The following is a 19,028-nucleotide window of genomic DNA, read 5'->3' on the forward strand; positions in this document are numbered from 1 at the left end:
TGTATGTGTGTGTGTGTGTGTGTGTGTGTGTGTGTGTGTGTGTGTGTGTGTGTGTGTAAAATACTGAATGTTTACCTGAAAATTGATCATTTCTTTTGTTGTACAATGAAGGTCATAGTTTGGCTTTTGAAGTAGCTATCCATCCCATATTTCCATTACTGGACCAACAGTGAGTTCAATTTAAGTGGAAGGTACATCAAGCCTAAATAGTCTGCCTTAATGTAACAAGGCTGTCATGATAGACTGAGGTCCCAACCGCAGAATTGAGCATTCTTCTTAATGAAGGTTGGATGAAACTATCAATGAGTCCCTGAAAGCCACTGGTTTACCTCAGGCTTCGCTCTGAAAAGTAAGTAAGTGCTGCAACTGTCCTAGCTCTGAGGGCCTACAAAGAAGGCGCCAGATGTTCACCAGAGTCTGCTGGGATTTCTTCCTGGGTAGAGTATAGGATTTAGCAAAGATAGGGTGAGATGACTGCCACAGGGTTGTAACACTTCTTTCCTCGTGACTTCTCTAAAAATGTTCATAACATGGCAATATTACCTTATAAATAAAAAAAACAGCACATTATAAAAATAAGTTCAGAAAACTTACTGCCTCTTTGATGATTTCAAATCTTTTTTCATCAATCTCAAAGGTAGCCATTTTCTCAATAATCTTCTTTAGCAAAATTGGCTGCTTGTCATTGTAACCTTTCACTGAGAGCTACAGAAAGAGTTCAGGGTATTAAAAGTCTAAAAACATCATGAAACAACTTAAACTTGACTTTAAAACATTTAGAAAATCCCCAAACCAAGTGTATCAAAATAAAAATAAAACAAGAAATTCAATTAATTTAACTTCTTTTAAATATAGTTTAATACTTAGTAAGATAACGTAATCATCTTTGTTTACTAATACACAAAAGCATAATTTTGCTTCTCTTAAGCAAAATCGACAGTAGGAAAACTCACCTGATGGCAAACTATGGCAGCATACTCTACACAATGAAAATTTAAGTTCTTATTAAATCAAAATTAATTACAAAATATGATTTAAGTTTAATCTTCAAAAAGAATCACTAAGGAATGGCAGGCTTAAGGTTTTTACAAGCATGTTAAGAAGGTAAAAATCATAGGGGAGTGTTATCTAGAAAACTATTGGCTATGTCCCCAAATTGTCTATATTTAAATATTTAAAAAATCATCTTTCAAGAAATCAGGTGGCCCCAGTTTTGTATTATGTGGCATTTTGCCACTTTTCTCATTCAATGTTGCCCAATAAGGATCCATATGCCTCACTACTTGCTTGTTTGATGAGTTCTGCAAATGTACCAAAAGCCAATGGCAAAACAGATGTGAAGTGAGGAAACACTGTCTGGATTTTGCCTTAGGATAATTTACTTTAATAGTTTCTGAAAGCATAACAGTTTGAGAACCAGGGGAAGCCTATTATCATATTTCCTACTATTACATTGTCACATGGTGGCACCCACAGCAGTAGAGGATACATTGCAACTAAAATACCTATGGAAGCCTCTACCTTAAGAAAAATGATAGGCAAGAATCTCAGAAGGAGTGAAGGTCACTGGCCATGAAAAACACATCACATACTGTGGGAACTATACTGACAACTAGCAGAAAACCCATCTTGTCACATATAACAAATTATTTATTTTAATGGTAATATGCTACTAAAACTCAATAGCGAAATATAAACCATAGATTATTACTTTTCTATTTGGATTTTATTTTGATCTCTCAGCTTCAAATTTCCCTGGACTCTGAAAATGATTAGGTTATACACATTGTAATACATTACAAAACAAAAACTACTAGAAAATTCACTTGTGTGAAGAAAAAAAGTCACTGCAAAATAAATAAAATTTAAAACCCTAAAACTGTTTGTATAAGAATTAGAAAGAGGAGTACACAACACATGCTCTCATTTCAGCTGCTACGAAAATATACAATACATTTTCAAGAAAAGTGAAGATGAATGTGTGCCAGAAGACGGGTATTAATTTGGAAATGAGGTATAAATTTGGATATGTAGCAGAAATGGTCAAGACAAAGGATCTAGTTATTTCTTGTGTATTTAATGTAATTAATAATGCTTCTTAAAACATACTTAAAAGAAGTTAATGACACATGCTTCAAAACAAATTGAATGAAAATGTCAGGTGTGTTTGAACACAGGAACTTTCTACTACCGTTAGCAGAAATACAGAAAGCTTATAAGTAAAATTCAGCACCACAATAGTAACTATGGGCATCTTTCATTTACAGATATTAATATAATCAAATATATGGAAAGAACAACATGCTTTCAGGATTAATATGTTAAACATTTCAAGCAGAGGAACATGCAAATAAATGTAGCACACATACATGTTCACAAGATGCACTGAACTCTACTAAATCATATGTTAGTGGAACTAATACTAACTTGAGTTCTTCAACCATTAAAAAGGTGCAAGGAAAAAACCATCAATCTTCTTGTTTTAAAATGCAGAAGTTAATAGTTTTCCCAAGCTCAACATAATGCTTAAACGGTGTGACGCCTTTTCTTTGGTTTTCATTTTACTTACAAGTATTGCATTCATTCCTGATGCAATGCCATAGCTCAAACCTGAGAGGCGTGCTGCATATGTATACTCTTTTAAATCATCCTTCAATAACCTGATAAACAGGTATGTCATGTTGCAATGGAGAGGATCAGCATAAATGTAGCGACTAACAAAAAGAAAAACAAAAGAAATGCTTTGATACCTCAAGCAGTGGCATGGTAATGAAGAAACATGACCGAAGAGTATGGATATGCAGCCTCATGATCTGAATTTCTAGGGAAACAATATAGGCCAGCCTAATGTTTTACAATGGCAGGAAGACTTCATTCTCTGTTGTCAAAGACCAAGACTTCAGATACAGAATGGGTGAGAGCTAAACCTAAATCAGGGTCCAATTTTGTTTGAGGAGAAAAATATGACAATCTGATGAAAGATGTTTAAAAAAAAAGAAATCAAGGAAAATTTGCATAATATGAATGGATATTGCTGAATACTCAGAGTAAGAGCTAACTTAAAAATTAAATGATGAGAAAATATGATTAGCTACAAAGATTAAAAAAAAAAGAAATTAAACTCATACCCTCAATCAAAAATGCTTCCATCAAATCAATATAAAAAATGTTGATGAGTGGAAGGCTCTAAGACGTGGGTACTTACATACATCCCATAGATGGTATTTTGGAGGTCATAGCTCAAGCCTGCTAGCTCTGCTGCATATGCATACTCGTTGAGTGAGTCTTTGAGGAGCTCAAGGTACAAATAGGCCATGTTACAGTGCAAGGGGTCCACATAAGCAAATGGGCTGGAAGAAAATGTTGACAGTAAAATAGCTGATTTATTACTTCCCAATGTGATGTGGCCTTTCAAGATGAATCAAGGAACTGAACACCAGTTAATATAATTTCCTGAAGATACTCTTTGAATTCTTGAATCTGTCTCTTCTCATGAGGGAAAAACAAGATATCTAAAGAAGAGGCCTGAAATATACCACGTGGTGTGCTGGTGTTGGTAAAGAGAAAGAAGGAATTGCTTACCCCAGATGGTGTAGCAGAACTGACAAGTCAGAAACGCAGGAGGAGGTATGGAGGGGGAATGGGACAAAATGCATGCCTACATTTAGGCTGATATGAGAAGGCATGGCTGACAGAGCTAATACAGCATCTGCATGTCCTCTTTCTCCCTCTAAGCAAGCCACACTCTTGGTGGACAGGAGCATGAGTTTGAGAAGTTTGTGTGCTAGGATTGTATGAATTTGAAAGAGAAAAACTGAGACCCATGAAAATGTTAGCTTATCTCTGAGTCCCCCACCAAACCAACAGACTAGAACACTGTCAGTAATTAATAATTTCTACCATATAACTGCAGCCAGAACTAGGAAAAAATATAAAAATAGGAAAATGTTTAAGTGAAAAAGAACAAAAGAGAGGAAACAATTATACTGAGAGAGCTAAACAAGGCGGCAGAGATCACCTAACTTAAATCTTCATTTCCCAAATAAGAAACACCATTTTCCTCATGTCACCTGGGTGGTGGCAGTTTAGTTAGGATTCAAATTTAAGTCAAATGACCTATGGATTTGGCTATGTGACACTGCTTACCTTTATGAGAAGCAAGCAAAAGATTCATTCATTCAGCAAATAAATACATTACTACAGTGCTAGGCAATTCTCTAGGTATCAGGAATAAAGAAGAAACAAATCAGGCAGAGTCCCTAACTTCAGAGTTTACAGTCTAGTTGGAGAAGACAAATAATAAATTTAAATATGATACATCAGGGGGTGATACTGTTATGGGCTAAAATAAAACAGAGTAAGAGGAATAGGAGTGATGGGTAGTGGTGGTGAGACAGGAAGATTTCTAATTTATAAAATTGTTATTCAAGGCCCCTCTGATAAGGTGACATCTGGGCCCAGACCTGAAGGAAGCCAAGGAGCAGGCGCTGGGGATATCTGGGTGGAGAAATTTCCAGGCTAAGGAAACAGCTAGCACAAAGGTCCTAAGGCAGGCGCCTGGCTTGGTTTGTCTGACAGCAAATTCAAAGTTTCATTCTATCTAAAGCATAGTAAATAGGACTCAGAGCAAATAGTAAATGTACTCAGAGCAAAGCCAACAATTCCATCAAAAACTGATAGTGAAGTAAAAATAGGGGCAAAATGCTTAGCCCCAGAGAATTAAAATCAAAGAGAAAATTCTACAGCTATACAAACATTCTCCACCTAGAAAATCTAAATGAATGTACTCTGTCATTTAATTTTTTAAGTATTATACATGATGACAGACTTCCTTCTTTAGGCAAATAGCTCAGAAACTTACTGGCACAACTTGCAAAAGCAAAATCATCAAAACAAAAGAGTCCTTGAAAGGGTTCATCCCCACAGGCACCTTTAGGTGGAAGTGAAAAGCCAGATCAGGAAGCTCAAAGCCACAAGGCTCAAGCTCAGAGTGCAATCCCAAGAGGTGTCCTAAAAAGCTGCATCCATAGCAGCTGTGCTGGTGAGTTGGCGAGGGTCCTAAACTAACTCTTAAAAGAACAATTCACGTGGAATGCTTGGTTCACTTGTTCATTTAAAACATATTATTTTGTAATCAGATGTTATATGCTTAATATGGATCACAGAGTTTTAAAACTTTAAGTATGCATAATATAATCCTATTTCTGAAAAGATTAAAAGGATATATACAAACAGAACATTTCTATAGGACTGTACAAGAAACCTAACAGTGTTTACCTCTAGGGAGACCAGAACACAGATAGGGGGATTGGTGGGAAGCAGACATTTTTAATTCTAAGAACTATGCTAGGCAGATTAGAGAATGCAAAAATGTCAAATGGTCTCTCAAAGGGTCTTCTGAAGCCAAGCATAGGACCCAAAAGGGAAAGTGTGATAAGTTGCTTAGAGTGTTAAAAATATCACTCTGAACTATGAAAAAATAAAACCAGCTTTGTAATGCTCTCTACCAACAATAAGCCATAATCAGAAAGCTCATGTTTGATGTTTTTTTGAAAAAAAGAAATCTCAGCATAGTTCTAGATAATTTATGAATCTCATGCTATAAAACACAATGTTTACATCCCTACAATCTCAACATACTTTCTACTTAGAGGTTCTTTTTCCCTTTTCCAAAACATGTAAAACACATCTAGCTTTAATTTCATGTCAAGCAAATCAAACAAAAATCAATGAAAAAGCTGATCATACTGAACATTATTAAATGATAGGTTTATTTTATAAGCATTCTAGTGAATTTTAGAAACATAAAATTATAGAGCACAAATTCAAACTAAAATTTGAATTGGGTGACATGCTTTATCACACAAATACATAAAAGTAGACAGAGATGAACTGAAGATTTATATTGAGAAATCATTGCAACAGTAGTATTATTCATAAATTTTACTGAACATCTTCTTTTTTATTAAATCTCTTTAAGCAACCAAGCCAGGAATAGGGAAAGCAGTATCTAAAGGCCCCAGACAATTAAATGGCTAGAAGGGACTCAAGATCATTTAGTAACTACTACCTCTTCTTCTGGGCAAGTTCCAGGAATACAAAATGAAAATCGTAACAACAAAAAAAAAACACCTTGAATTATTTAATCTTTCTTCAGTGAAAATTCTGGTGAGTCTATAGTCTCCCCAGATTCCAAAAGCCTGAAGTTTAGAAAGGTCCCCCTAATAGCTAACATAAATTATTTCAGTTAAAGGGTGTATGTATCAATGGAAAGGGAAAATTAACCTTGGTTCTTACAACAGGAGCAGCCTTCCCTTGTCTAGGCTAAATAATTCCTTTTATTTCCAGACATAGATCCTTAAGGAGGCAAAGAAAACTTTTAGAAATGTAATTATTACTTCTCATAGGAAGTCTTGTAGCTAGATCCATTTTACGTACCTGAAAAATTCAAAGTTGAGACAGGCCTTGGGCAAGAAAAACTTATCATCTTGTTTGAACCAGAGTTTGCTCATAGCTGTATCCTGTAATGGAGAAAACAATTTGGTTAGGGAAATACAGACACATTCGGCAAAAATGTTCAATCAAATCTTAAAGAGGAGGAGGAGGACAGAGGCAATAGTTGAGTTTTGTTCTGAGAGGCGGCTGTCTCATGGCCTTGAAGCATACTCAGAGGGTCAGCTGGTGGGAAACTAGAGAGAAGACTGGTGATTCCAGAAGTAGAGAGAAATCACCCTTTTATCCCCACTCTGGGTTAAAGAGATGAGGACACAGTGGAGAAAGAGACAGGAGAAGCCAATACCAACTGTCCTATCCTTCTCTTTTTGGACACCGGGAGGCAGATGCAGGAGTCCTTGATGGGTGGGTGAGTGGCAGCCAGCCTCCAAGGTGGGCCGCATGGATCCCTGTCTGCTGGAATTCACACACTTGTGTGGTCCTCTTTCCTGCACTGGGCCAAGGTTGGTCTGTCTGACCAACAGAACATGGCAGAAGTGATGGCATAATACTTCTGAGATTAGATTACAAAAGACAATCATGGCTTCCATCTTGATCACTCACTTTCCCTCTTGGGATCACGCACTTTGGGGGAAGCAGTTCCATGTCAAACAAATCTATGAAGAGGCCCATGTAGTGAACTAAGGTCTGCCCAAAACCACACAATTAAACTTGGAAGAGAACCCTCCAGGCCTAGTTGAGCCTTCAGAGGACCAAAGCCCCAGCCAACAGCTTGACTATAACACCATGAGAAACCCTGAGCCAGAACTACCCAAAGTGAGCCACTTCCAGATTCCTGACCCTTGGAAACTGTATGAGATAAAATAAATGTTTGTGGTTTTAAGCTGCTGACTTTTAGAGTAATTTGTTATACAGCAATGGATAACTAACACAGCCAAGGAGGAACAAATAAGCCACTCCCTTGAATCTCCACATCACTCATTCACACTACATTTTTAAAAGTCCACTTGAAACTACCTTGAAACTCTGACAAGAGGTATAACTGGTTTAACGTTCTCCCTAGTTTACTCTGAGGCAGCCTATTTAAAACAAACAACAAAGTGGGGAGGGTGTAGCTTGGTGGGGAGGGTGTAGCTCGGTGGTAGAGTGTGTGCCTAGCGTGCACGAGGTCCTGGGTTCAATCCTCAGTATTGCTATTAAAAATAAACAAACAAACCTGATTACCTACCCCCACCAAAAAAAAAAGAGAAGTAAAAAAGCTTTCTCTTTGAATAACCTAAACTGTAACTCTTTAAAATGCCATTTTTAAAGAAAAATGGTTGTCTCATTAATAATCTAGTTGCTTGAGATAAACTAAATTTCATATTCCTAACATTGATTCTTGTCTCACTGAGTTAATCTGAATGTTACGTCATCTGAAGAAAAGAGAAAGAAATACGTTTGTCTATGGTGGTGAGTTTAGAAAGAGCTGGTTTTAAAGTTTAGAAAAGAAGATGTATTGTACTAATTTGATCCATTTTTCTACACAATTTACCCAAGGTGTGAAATAATGACATGAAAAGAGCATTCTGGAAAAGAAAAATGTAACTCCTCTCTCAATCATCCTTCCCACTAGCTTATAACTCTATTAACTTTATACAATCACTGTCAAAATGGAATTGTTTTTAAGGGAAGGAAATCCAACAGTTTTCCTTGGATATGCTCTCTTCCAAGCTTTAGAGATTCTCTTTTATCTCTACTTACATGATGCAGTATAAATCTACTTCCTTACTGGGTCTTCAGTGCACTGGAAAATAGGCCACTATCTTTCAAATTTTGTGGTTATAGTCCAGACTTGCTATCTTTTTCTTTGAAAAGAAAACAATTCTCTAGAGTTTATGTTGTTTAGTAGTTTTGTTTACTTGTTTGCTTTAACATCTTTAGCTTTTTAAATATTTCTTATATTCTCTCTACAACTTTTCTATTATCTCTAGGGTGTGAGTCCCCCAAATCAACATAGTATCAAATGCGAGAGACCATCTCTCTAGTCCCTCCCATGTAATAGGTCTGTCCTGTAAATTCAGTATCACTGATTCTAACATGTTACCTTAATGAGAGAAGGGTATGGTGTCGCATCTTTTTCTAATGATAAAATCTCAAAGTCTGTAGGAATAAATTCATTCTTCGTTGGAAGCTTAAATTTCCCATTCAGGTCAGCATTTTGCCATTTCTGGATGAATAATAAAACACACACACACAAAAGCAGTTAGAATCTGATTCAAGCATTTAAAAGGGTCATTTTGCTTAATAATTCAGGCCAATATTAAAGGGATAAATGTCACACAGCATTCTTTTCCATCATATATAAAGAGGCTACTCCCAAGATGTATTGATGACTTTACAAGAAACTTGAGTTGGAGTCCCTGGTACGAATCAAGGTTTTTTGCTTATCTATCTTTCCTCTTTACTCGTCTCTAAAATGACCAGCTGAGGTGAAGGAACAATCTGAGACTGTGGACCACTAAGTGGTCCGTGTGAAGATCATGTTTGCTCTAGCTCTTTAAATGCAGAGTAATCTGCACAGAGATATACTCGCACAACAGCTAGACAAGAGGTCATTTATACAAGGGTTAAACTTTCGGTTGCACTAAGTTTCTTGCATGTATGGCTTGAAAACTAGGTTAAAGGGCGCTTCTTTCACTTCAGCACTTCTAAAGGCCTGGCCCACTCTTCTCCAAGATGACCATGTGAACTTTCAAGCGAAGCCTTATGTTGACAAAAAGAGCAATGATACAATAATGAATAAAACATAGCCCCTCCTAAAGTGGAGACAGTATCCATCCCAGAAACTGCCCCCTGCCTGTGTTCAAAGCCTGCCTGTGGGCTCACAGAAGCCCTTGCATCTGTCTTCCATGCTCTCCACTTTCACCTCCTCCTGCCAGCCTTAGTGCCTTTGTGTCCCTGAGTACTTTGGACTTCAACGATTTTTGACCACTTCAGGCTGGGAGTCTGCTTTATAGCCCTGCTGGGCTGACAGACACATGAGAAGCTGGCTGCCATGCCATTTTTTCATGCAAAACCTAAGCCCCAGCTCTCCACCTCCCTGTCCACCCTCTCGGGATGTGATGGTACAGACAGTGCTGAGCCATCAGTCTCCACAGTCTGGGCGGGAGTTGGCTGATCTAGGGAGCTCATGTTCTTGTGTGCCCCTCATACGTCGGGCTTACTTGGAGATAAGGTAACCTTACCTTAATGACTTCATCTGATATAGCCTCTTGTTTGTACTGGGTTCCATACCACTCTTCTGTACGATCAGTTTTTCCTTCAAAAGATTTGGAAACTATTGCAACCCTAGAGATAGAAGGAAAAAAACAAACAGAAAAAAACCTATAAACTCATATTATATACATAAATTTGTAGAACCTGACTCATGAAAATCTGAAGAATATTAAAGAATGAGCTGAGTCTCTAAGACCCAGTAAGCCCTATGAGGCTTAGGCTGAAATGGCAATGTAAGTATAGAAGTCTCTGATCATGGTCTCTGTTGTCCTTTGGTAGCCCAACATTTTTGGGGTTAAAAAGTCCTTGCAGGAAAGATTCTTATATGAATGCTATTGACTAAAATGTTAAGAGTAGCTAGGAAAAAAAAGGAACAAAGTCAGCTGAAAAAAAGTCTTAAAAAAAAAGCAAAACAAAGTACTCCTTTCCAGGAACAGCTCAGGCTCAGAGTTACAAGAATGGCTAAGACAACTTGTTGGCTCATTCAGAGATCAAAAAAATCCAAAACACACTTTTATTATTACTTGCTAAGTCTGTACTTTTTTTTTTCCTGCCTGAGACAACCATCAGCTGTATGTACACATGTACAGTGGCCTTCCTGCTGCTGAGAAAGGAGACAAGACCAAGAAGAATATCTCTAACTTTCTCTGATGGGGTAACAAACAGCCCAGAGGAGAAATCAGAAGGGAAAAAAAGCTCAGGGAGGGAAGGCAGAGGTAAAATAATGTCCAAAGATCAAGTAGAGGAGTAAAAGAAGCTCTGCACCAGTGGAACGCCCGCTCCTGTGGCGGATCATCAGGGACAAGTCTGCCTCTGTTACCTTTTAATGACCAAAGTTGGAATCATTTCACTCTGACCAGCAAATTCAACCCCAGGCTGGGACTGACCCTATTTTCAATCTTGTGGATAGAGTTCTAGGCCAATAGTTTGGATGGCTGGATGTAAAGTCATTGGTTTCACTTATTCCTCATGTCCCAATTCAGATAACTAGGTTCATGTCTATTCTTGCTTCTTCTCACCTGTCTTCCCAGAGGTTAGGTTCTAGCCTCTGAATATCGTCCTCACAGATGAAAGCTCAATACTTATGATCAAAACTCCCCCTCTACTGAACACTGATTCATTTTCAGAATCCTAATCCCTGTGTCCAAACACCTGCCCATGATTGGAACCCCCAATTTCAGTGCCAGACTATCTTAACTGCCATCTATTTCTTATTTATTCTAGACAAAATACTCTACCTGGCTAACTGGACTTGGCCTTCTCACTTGCTTTAGGGTAGATTATGATAAGCAATCTGATTCCCCTGTCTGTTTGTATGACTGACTATTCTTCTAGTTTACAATGTTCCTGATCTGGCCTAGCTGCTACTGACCACTACCAGTTCAAGAAAACATGCTATATAAGAATATGTTCCACAGAAACATACAGAGGAATCACAGGGTTTAACAGATGGAAGAGTTCTGTTATCATGTCTAGAAGAAGTGATACATGTTGGCAGTCGGAGAATCCCTTATGAGGGATATGTGTACAGTGTACATAGAACTCACATGGCCAAATAAAGGGCATGTGATGTTTCTTAAGGGAATTCATTTAATACATGACAGAGTCTGCTAAGACTCATTTATAGAAATTGCTTCCATTCCTGTTGATTTCTCAAACAATGAATGGACTGACTCTCAAGGAGACCTCTGAAAACCGTTAGGAAGTGGAATTTCAGGGTAGAGAGGTGGTATTTCCATCTTCTCTTCCACAAGATGCTTGATTTTGGAAATGCCTGTCACAAGACAGCTTTGGTTTCCCTGAATGACAGCCCATGAATCAGAATAATGAGCAAGGGATTGATTACAATTTGTGAGGACTGAAGCATTCATTTTGAGGTGGCCTTGTCCTCTGGAACCAGAAAACTTTTTTAAACTCAGTTCTGAGAGAGAAAGTGAAAAAACTCAGGGAAAGCTGCCGAATGCTCTGGAGGATGACAATGTAACACAGAAAGAAGCAGACAGTGGAGGCTGTCTAGCAATGCTCAGGTTAAAGAAGGGGGGCGAGGGGAAGAAGGGAAATATGTCAGGTACAGTCCTAAGGGTTTTAGACAGATACCAAAGTAAAGTGTAGGGGTAATGTTTGAAATGTGATCTAAAGGAAGTATATATAAAGTAGATAAACATAGTTCCTTACCTGGCAAATACCAAATACTGGCCTAACAAAAAGAGATACCTTTGCAGACCAAGAGTTTGTGTACCACTGAGGAATTCAAAACTGAAATACAATGGAAGAGTATGTATTTTGAAATAAATTATGAAGGGGGAATAACAGAAGAGACAGAGTAGACACATGTCAAACCTGTATAGAAATCTACAAACCAGAGTATGGAAGAGCAAGAGCACTTGAATTAGGAGAAAAGAACAGAGAAGTCACAATGATCGAAGTATACCACAGAGAACTGTAGTATATTTAACTGCAGACAGTTGGGAAATACTGACACAGGCACTGCAGCATCTTAGATTATCTGCTACAAACCTAATTATGCTAAAAAATAGTCCTGATAAGTTTTTTCTTAAGTGTGTGTGTGTGTGTGTGTGTGTGCGCGTGTGTGGGCAACGTTAATCTTCAATTCTACCCACAAAAAACCGGCTACTGATATGGTACTGATATGATCCTTAGAAATACGAGACAAAATGATCTTTTATTTTCATAATGAAACTTGTAACAGTAAGAAAAGAAAACAGTGGGCTAGAATGAATGCTGACTGTTGACCTCAAGTCAGCCATTTAGAAGTATTTAGAGGGAATGAATAGCTGTTGTTACTGATGGGACCCATCCAGAAATAACCCCAATTACAGACATTAAAAGGCAATATGGTCCCCAAGGAATAAATTCTCATGAGACCTTTGCAAATAATCCCTGAGAGAGAAAAGAAGGAAGACAGCCAAGAATGAGGAGAGGCTTCATGGGTAACTGTGATGGATTCAAACAGAATTAGTAGAAAGGGCACAGACCTGGCCACCAGAAACTTGGATTCTGGTCAATACCATGACTCACTTTTTTTGAGATCCTGCCAAAAATCAAGGTTAAGGTCTAAATTAGGCAAGTCTCTGGGCTTCAGTTTCCCTACATTTTAAGTATGGATTCAAATTAGATGAAGTCTATCCTTCTACTAATAGAGTTCTACAATATTATATCAAATCATATTTTTAAAAGATACACACAAAAGAAAGAAGGTGCAAAAAATTTTACTGATGAAACTCAAAATCAAACTTAAAGAACGGTGAAAGGAAGGCCAAAGTGATAAAGAAACTGAGGTTCATGAAGATGTGTTTAAAAAAACATTTTTAAAAAAGTGTTTCATAAAGTGAGAAGGAAATAAGAAAAGTTACGCTGACAGTTTATAGAATTCAGTCAACTTTAACTGAGCCCTTATTAGCTTGAATTCTGGGAAAGATAAAACACAGTTCCTACCTGGAAGGAACTCATAATTCAATGGGACATATGACCTAAAGCAAAATGTGATATGCTGATCCTATGTTAGCAGATGACAGGACTACTGATCATTTCTCTACATTGTCTTTGAAAGAAGCACAAGTTTTTAAACTGCAAAAATGGACCAAACAACAGTAAAAAGGAGTTGAAGCCCAGGACTGGTGAGTGATCCAGCCAGGTAACTCAAATGAACTCACAATTCCAACACAGGTAAGTCACATTCTCTAATGCTTAGGGAACTAACAAATCCCAGTAGGATTATTGCCCATCACCTTTCAGAAGTAATGGATGATGGGGGGAAGAGGCAGAAGACTGAAGATGGGCAAATGCTCTAATTTTCAGAAAGGAAAAGGAGTGTAGCCTAAAAATCATAAACCAGTGGATTAGCCATTGATCCCTGACAAAAGTCTACAGTCAACTGTCAGACTGTCAAACATCTGGATAAGACAGTTATCTCTAGGACCTACATGGATTCACCAAGAATAATTCATCCCAAATGAATGGATTTATGACTTAATCAAGGAATGTGACAAAGGACTTTATAGCTGTACTTGTAGGTTTAAAATGGTAAAATGGGTACCAGACGATAGGACTGAAGGAGGTGGGTGATGATGATGATAGAGTGGTAACAGCAACATCTTTGAAAAGGTAAAGCAAGTCTCAGTATTCAAAAGAACTCTCTAACAATTAGGACTGGCAAAAATGGACCTGGCTACCTTGGTATTTAACGAGTTCCCCATCCTTGAAGGAATTTAGGCTGAGCTGGTAACTATTTGTTAGAGATAACATAGGAGACACATACTTGATAGAGGTTGGATTAATGAACTTTAAGATTCTTTTCATTCTGAAGGATTTTCCCGTTAACTTTCTTACTTGGCTGCAATGTTAAACTTGTCTCAGTGGGTATTAAAGAAAGTAGTCTTCCCCTCAAGCAACCCCAATCTGGCCTGGCAGCTGGCACTATTATCCCAGGCTGTTCTGCACTACATCACTGATTACAGTTACAATTATACCAGCCAGAGAGGAACCCTATAAAGAAAAAGTGCTTTCTCTTTAAAGGTGAGGGTACAGAGAAAAAGAGGGTCTCAACTCTAACTGTGTAAGATATTGAATTTAGAAACAGGCAATTTAAACAAAAGTAAAATGTGTGCTCCTGCAAATTCATTCCTACAAAATGTTGCTAGGTCAAATTACTGGATCTAGGGCAGCAAAAATTATACAAACATAATTTTAATCATGATTTTCCTTGCAAAAAAAGTACATCCTTATTGTATGATATAATCTTAAATAGCATTACCTCATATTTGTACAACACTGTTCAACTTTGCTAAATCATTTTGCATCACATAGAAAGAAAAAGTACTGTCACATTTTGCAGATGGACAAGTTTCAAGTGAATTAAATGAGAGCCAGTGACATTATATAAAGTTAACTTTTTATGTGTCCCCTTTGCAGGATAATGAACTCTGAGGTTTCATATTAGTTATTCAATAACCATTGGTCAAAGGAAAAAGTGATCTATCCAAGACAGCATGACTAGTAGGTGACAAAACCACACATAACTAGACACTGAAAGAAAACTTACAAAAATGTTTACTGATTTTATGAGTAAGTTTTAAGTTCTTCCCCTCATTTTTAAGAGGAGGTTTTGCTTTTAGAAGGCATATAATAAAATTCAACAGAATTTAGGTTGATTTTTTTCCCAGAATATATAAACTATATTGAGGAAAATAGAAATATTTAAAAAGTTTTACTTACCTAAAATGATTTAGTGTGTGTATTTTAATCATGTAAGCAAATGCGTAAATTGTCTTATGAACAGAAGTTTTTAATCTTGATAAAGTCTAACGTATCAATGTGTTTTCTTTAATGGCTACTGCTTTTTATGTTCAAGAAATCCTTTGCTTATCTCAAGGTTTTAAAGATATTTTCAAACTACATTTTCTTCAAGAAGTTTCCTAGTTTTAGCTTTTATACTTGGGTCTATGATCTATCTTAAATTTTTGTGACTGTTGTGAGGTAAAGGTCAAGTTTAGTCTTTTTCCATATGGATATGCAACAGGAAGAAGAGCACAATTTGTTGAAAAGACTTTCCTTTCCCAACTTAATTATGTTGATGCCTTTGTCAAAAAAAAAAATCAATTGACCAATGATGAATGGATAAAGAAAAAGTGGTTATACATACTATGGAGTGTTATTTAGCATTAAAAAGGAAGGAAATCCTGTCAATGCTACAACATAGCATGACTCTATGGATGTTATGGTAAGGGAAATAAAGACATGTTGTAAGAGTCCATCTTATTAGGTATCTAAGTAGCCAAATTCATAGAAAGAGAAAGAATGGTGGTTATCAGGAGATGGTGGGGTGTGAGGTAAGAAGTGTTGTTTAATGGGTATAGTTTCAGTTTTGCAAGATGAAAAAGCTCTAAAGATCTATTTCAAAACAATACAAATATACTTAACACTTGTACATTTAAAAATGGTTAAAATGATAAATTTTGTTACGTGTTTTTTTTACCACAATAAAAAAATCAATTGATCATATATATATGGGCCTATTTCTAGACTGTTCTTTTCTAATGATTTCTTTGTCTATCTTTATGCCAATGCTACAATGTCTTAAGTACTATATCTTTGTAGTAAGTTCTCAAATTTGGCAGTTAAAGTCCTCCAACTTTTTCTTTTTTGTACAAGAGTGTTCTGGGTAATCTAGGTCCTTTGTAGATCCATATGAATTTTGGAATCAGCATACCAATTTCTAAAAGAAAAAAAAGGCTACTAGGATTTTGACTGTGATTACACAGAGCCTATGAATCAGATTGGAGAGAATGGACATTTTAATAATATCAAGTCTCCAAATCTATGAACAAGGTCTTTAATATGTCTTGGCATTCATTGTTTTGTAGTTTTTTGTGTAGAGGTCTTGTTTATCTTTGGTTTAATTCATTCCTAAATATTTAATGTTTTTGTTGCTATTGTAAATAATTTTTTTAAATTTTAAAATCTTTTATTTTGAAATAATTATACATTCATAGGAAGTTACAAAAATAGTACAAGGCGGTCCTGTGAACTCTTCACCCAGTTTCCATCAATGGTTACATCTTGCAAAATTATAATAAAATATCAAAACTAGGAAACTAGTGTTGGTACAACGTGTGTGTATAGTTTTATATCATTTTATCACATTATAGATTTGTGTAACCATCAATAATATTTCCTTTAATTTAATCTTCCTACTAATATATGTCTAGTTTGTTGCTATTATAGGTCTAAAAGTTGCTAGTATGTGTCTAAAAAAGTTCAAACAATGACAACTAGGAAAATGACTTTGCTAGAATAGTTCTGTCAGGAGGACTTTTTCTTTAAAAGGTTTTACCAGATTGTTGGATTTTATTCATAAAATGACTGTTCCAAAAAAAATTTACTCAATCACCAAGTTCCAAGGAAAATTTGGGAAATTCATGCTCAAGAGAGGAGACAAATAAAAAATGCAAACTATGTGCCAGTCAAGTGTATCCCTTCTATATTCTTGACTATAGAAAATACAGATGAAATTCAATTTTAAGGCAGAAATATCATGTGATAGCTCATAAGTTCTTTAGGGCTGACCCTCCTCTAATAGAAATACTTCTGTTATTATAAGAGCTCCTCTAACTTTTGATCTCCTGGTTAACCACTGGTCAGTCAGAAGCATTCTGAGATTATAATGCTTACTTCCACTTAAAAAAAAAAAAAAATAGAGGTTGTCCTCACTTACTTATACATCAGACAGGTGAACTGACACTTTGTTTTGTTTGTTTGTTTTGTTTTTTAAATATATATTTTATTGAAGTATAGTCAGTTACAATGTTGTGTCAATTTCTGGTATACAGCAGAATACTTCAGTCATATAGGAAAATACATATATTCATTTTCATATTCTTTTTCACCATAATTACTACAAGATACTGAATATAGTTCCCTGTGCTATACAGTATAAACTTGTTGTTTATCTATTTTATAGAGCTGACACTTTGGATATTTGAGTTAGGAAGAAGCCAGGTTAAGATGATCGCTTACTGTTTTTTTGTTTTTTTTTTAAAGAATCTTCATATTTTCATGATACTGACTTAAAATAATCTAGAGTGGAGGGAGGATAAGAGAAGAGGGGTGGGTAAAGAGTAAAAAGACCAGCCACATTCTGACTGTTGAAGTTTGGTATTGGTTCATTATACATATTCTCTCTACTTTTGTAATGATGCTTGATAAAAAGTTTAAAAGCATTTTATTCACAATTTCAAATTTTCAGATTCTAATCATTAGTGAAAATTTAGTATGTAACAGTAAAATCTATAGAGTGACTCACCGGACATTTTCTGGTCTTAGTTTATCGAGAACCATCTCTATTAAATCGGGTCTAAATTCTTCCAGTAAATATTCAGCTGTGAGCACTTCTTCTAGGGGATAATACTTTTTAAAAGGAAAATAAATAAATAAATAAAATGTGCAAGGCTACTACAGATTCTAACTTATTAAAGCAAACAGATCTCTAACACATTAAATCCTCTATTTTATATCCCACTCTTCCCTTCAATTAAATTTACTCCACTGGAAAAATTTCTGAATCTTTTCTCTTTCCTACCACACTTAAAGCAAATTCATACTGTGGGATGATTTTGTTGTTAATCCCCAAATACACTTAACATTATAGACAACAAAATCACATTTTTTTCAAAGAAAAATGTGATTAATACCTCCGACTAAAAACTGAGTGCTTGTTAATAAAGAAAATCTGATGATTAAATGCAGACACCTATAGTTTCTTAATATAAAGCACATACATTTTAATTTTAATAAACAGAATTTGTACTCAAATTTCTTCGAATGAAATCAGACATTTAGAAAGTTGTTGTGGGGGAAAAATGGTTTATATTTTCAGTTAGTGAAGAAAAGTAATGTAGAAGATGCTTTTTAGTAATAGCAACTTACTGAGATAGATTGATTCATTCATTCAACAAGTATGAAATGAATACCTATTCTGTGCCAGGCACTGTTTTAGGTGCTGCTGTGGATACAATGGTAGGTAAGACAGATGATGTTCCTGCTTTCTAAGGAGCTTATATTCTAAATGGGAGGGAGGCGGACCATAAACAACCAAATACTGTGAGTATAGTGATAGGTGCTAGAAGAAAATTTTAAAAGGGGCAGGGCCATGATTGGGAGGTCAGGGAAAGCCTCCCTGAGGGAGAGACCTCAGGGTAAGGCTAAGAAGAACCTAGCCATGCAAAGACCAGAAGTGTTCCAGGCAGAGAAAACAGCAAATGTAAGGGCCCTAGAGGGAGGAATAAACTTAACGCTTGAAGGCAGACAGCCAGTGTAGCTGGAGTGGAATGGGGATGAGAGAGGTGGGATGCGGAGTGGGATAGGGAGTGTATTCAGTGAGATAGGCTGGGGCCAGATGGCCTTGTAGGTCAAGGTAAAAATCTAGATCTCATTCCAACTCTGATGGGAAACCACTGAAGGACCTGACACAGAGGAGTGAAACAATCTGATTTTGGTTTTCAAAAGATCCCTGAGGCTGGAAAAATAAACTATAGTGGGGGATAAGAAGGAAAACAGGAAATCCAGGTAAGAGACTATGATGGCAGTCCAGGCAAGAAATGATGGTAGCTCATACTAAGGTGTAGCAATGGAAGTGGAGAAAAGTGGATGATGTATAGCTTTCACGTAAGTAGCACCTGACACATTGTAGAAATGAAAAATATTTAAACCCAATAAGCAAAATGCCTAAATAATGAAAATATTACAGACGACAATTTTTAGGATGATGAAAATTAAAAGATTTTAAGCATATTGTCATA

At 36.4% G+C, this 19,028-nt stretch overlaps 1 protein-coding gene across 3 annotated transcripts in view; it reads right to left on the reverse strand.

Moving 5' to 3' along the window:
• IDE (insulin degrading enzyme) overlaps window positions 1-19,028 on the reverse strand; it is a 90,462-nt gene that overhangs the window by 19,172 nt on the left and 52,262 nt on the right. For 2 of the 3 annotated variants that reach the window (XR_010381955.1, XM_010974287.3), the window contains exons 11-16: window positions 17,534-17,637; window positions 9,681-9,783; window positions 8,540-8,662; window positions 6,439-6,521; window positions 3,206-3,350; window positions 595-705 (exon numbers count right to left, since the gene is read on the reverse strand). Coding sequence is in view for 2 of the 3 variants with exons in the window: in XM_010974287.3 (XP_010972589.3) it covers window positions 595-705; window positions 3,206-3,350; window positions 6,439-6,521; window positions 8,540-8,662; window positions 9,681-9,783; window positions 17,534-17,637 (669 nt within the window). In the remaining variant the exon portion in view is untranslated. Of the gene's footprint in view, window positions 1-594; window positions 706-2,569; window positions 2,715-3,205; window positions 3,351-6,438; window positions 6,522-8,539; window positions 8,663-9,680; window positions 9,784-17,533; window positions 17,638-19,028 lie in introns of all 3 variants that reach the window. The other variant, XM_031461386.2, reaches the window with a different exon arrangement.

This window comes from Camelus dromedarius, chromosome 8, assembly GCF_036321535.1.
Source record: "Camelus dromedarius isolate mCamDro1 chromosome 8, mCamDro1.pat, whole genome shotgun sequence".
NCBI classification, from domain to species: Eukaryota; Metazoa; Chordata; class Mammalia; order Artiodactyla; family Camelidae; genus Camelus; species Camelus dromedarius.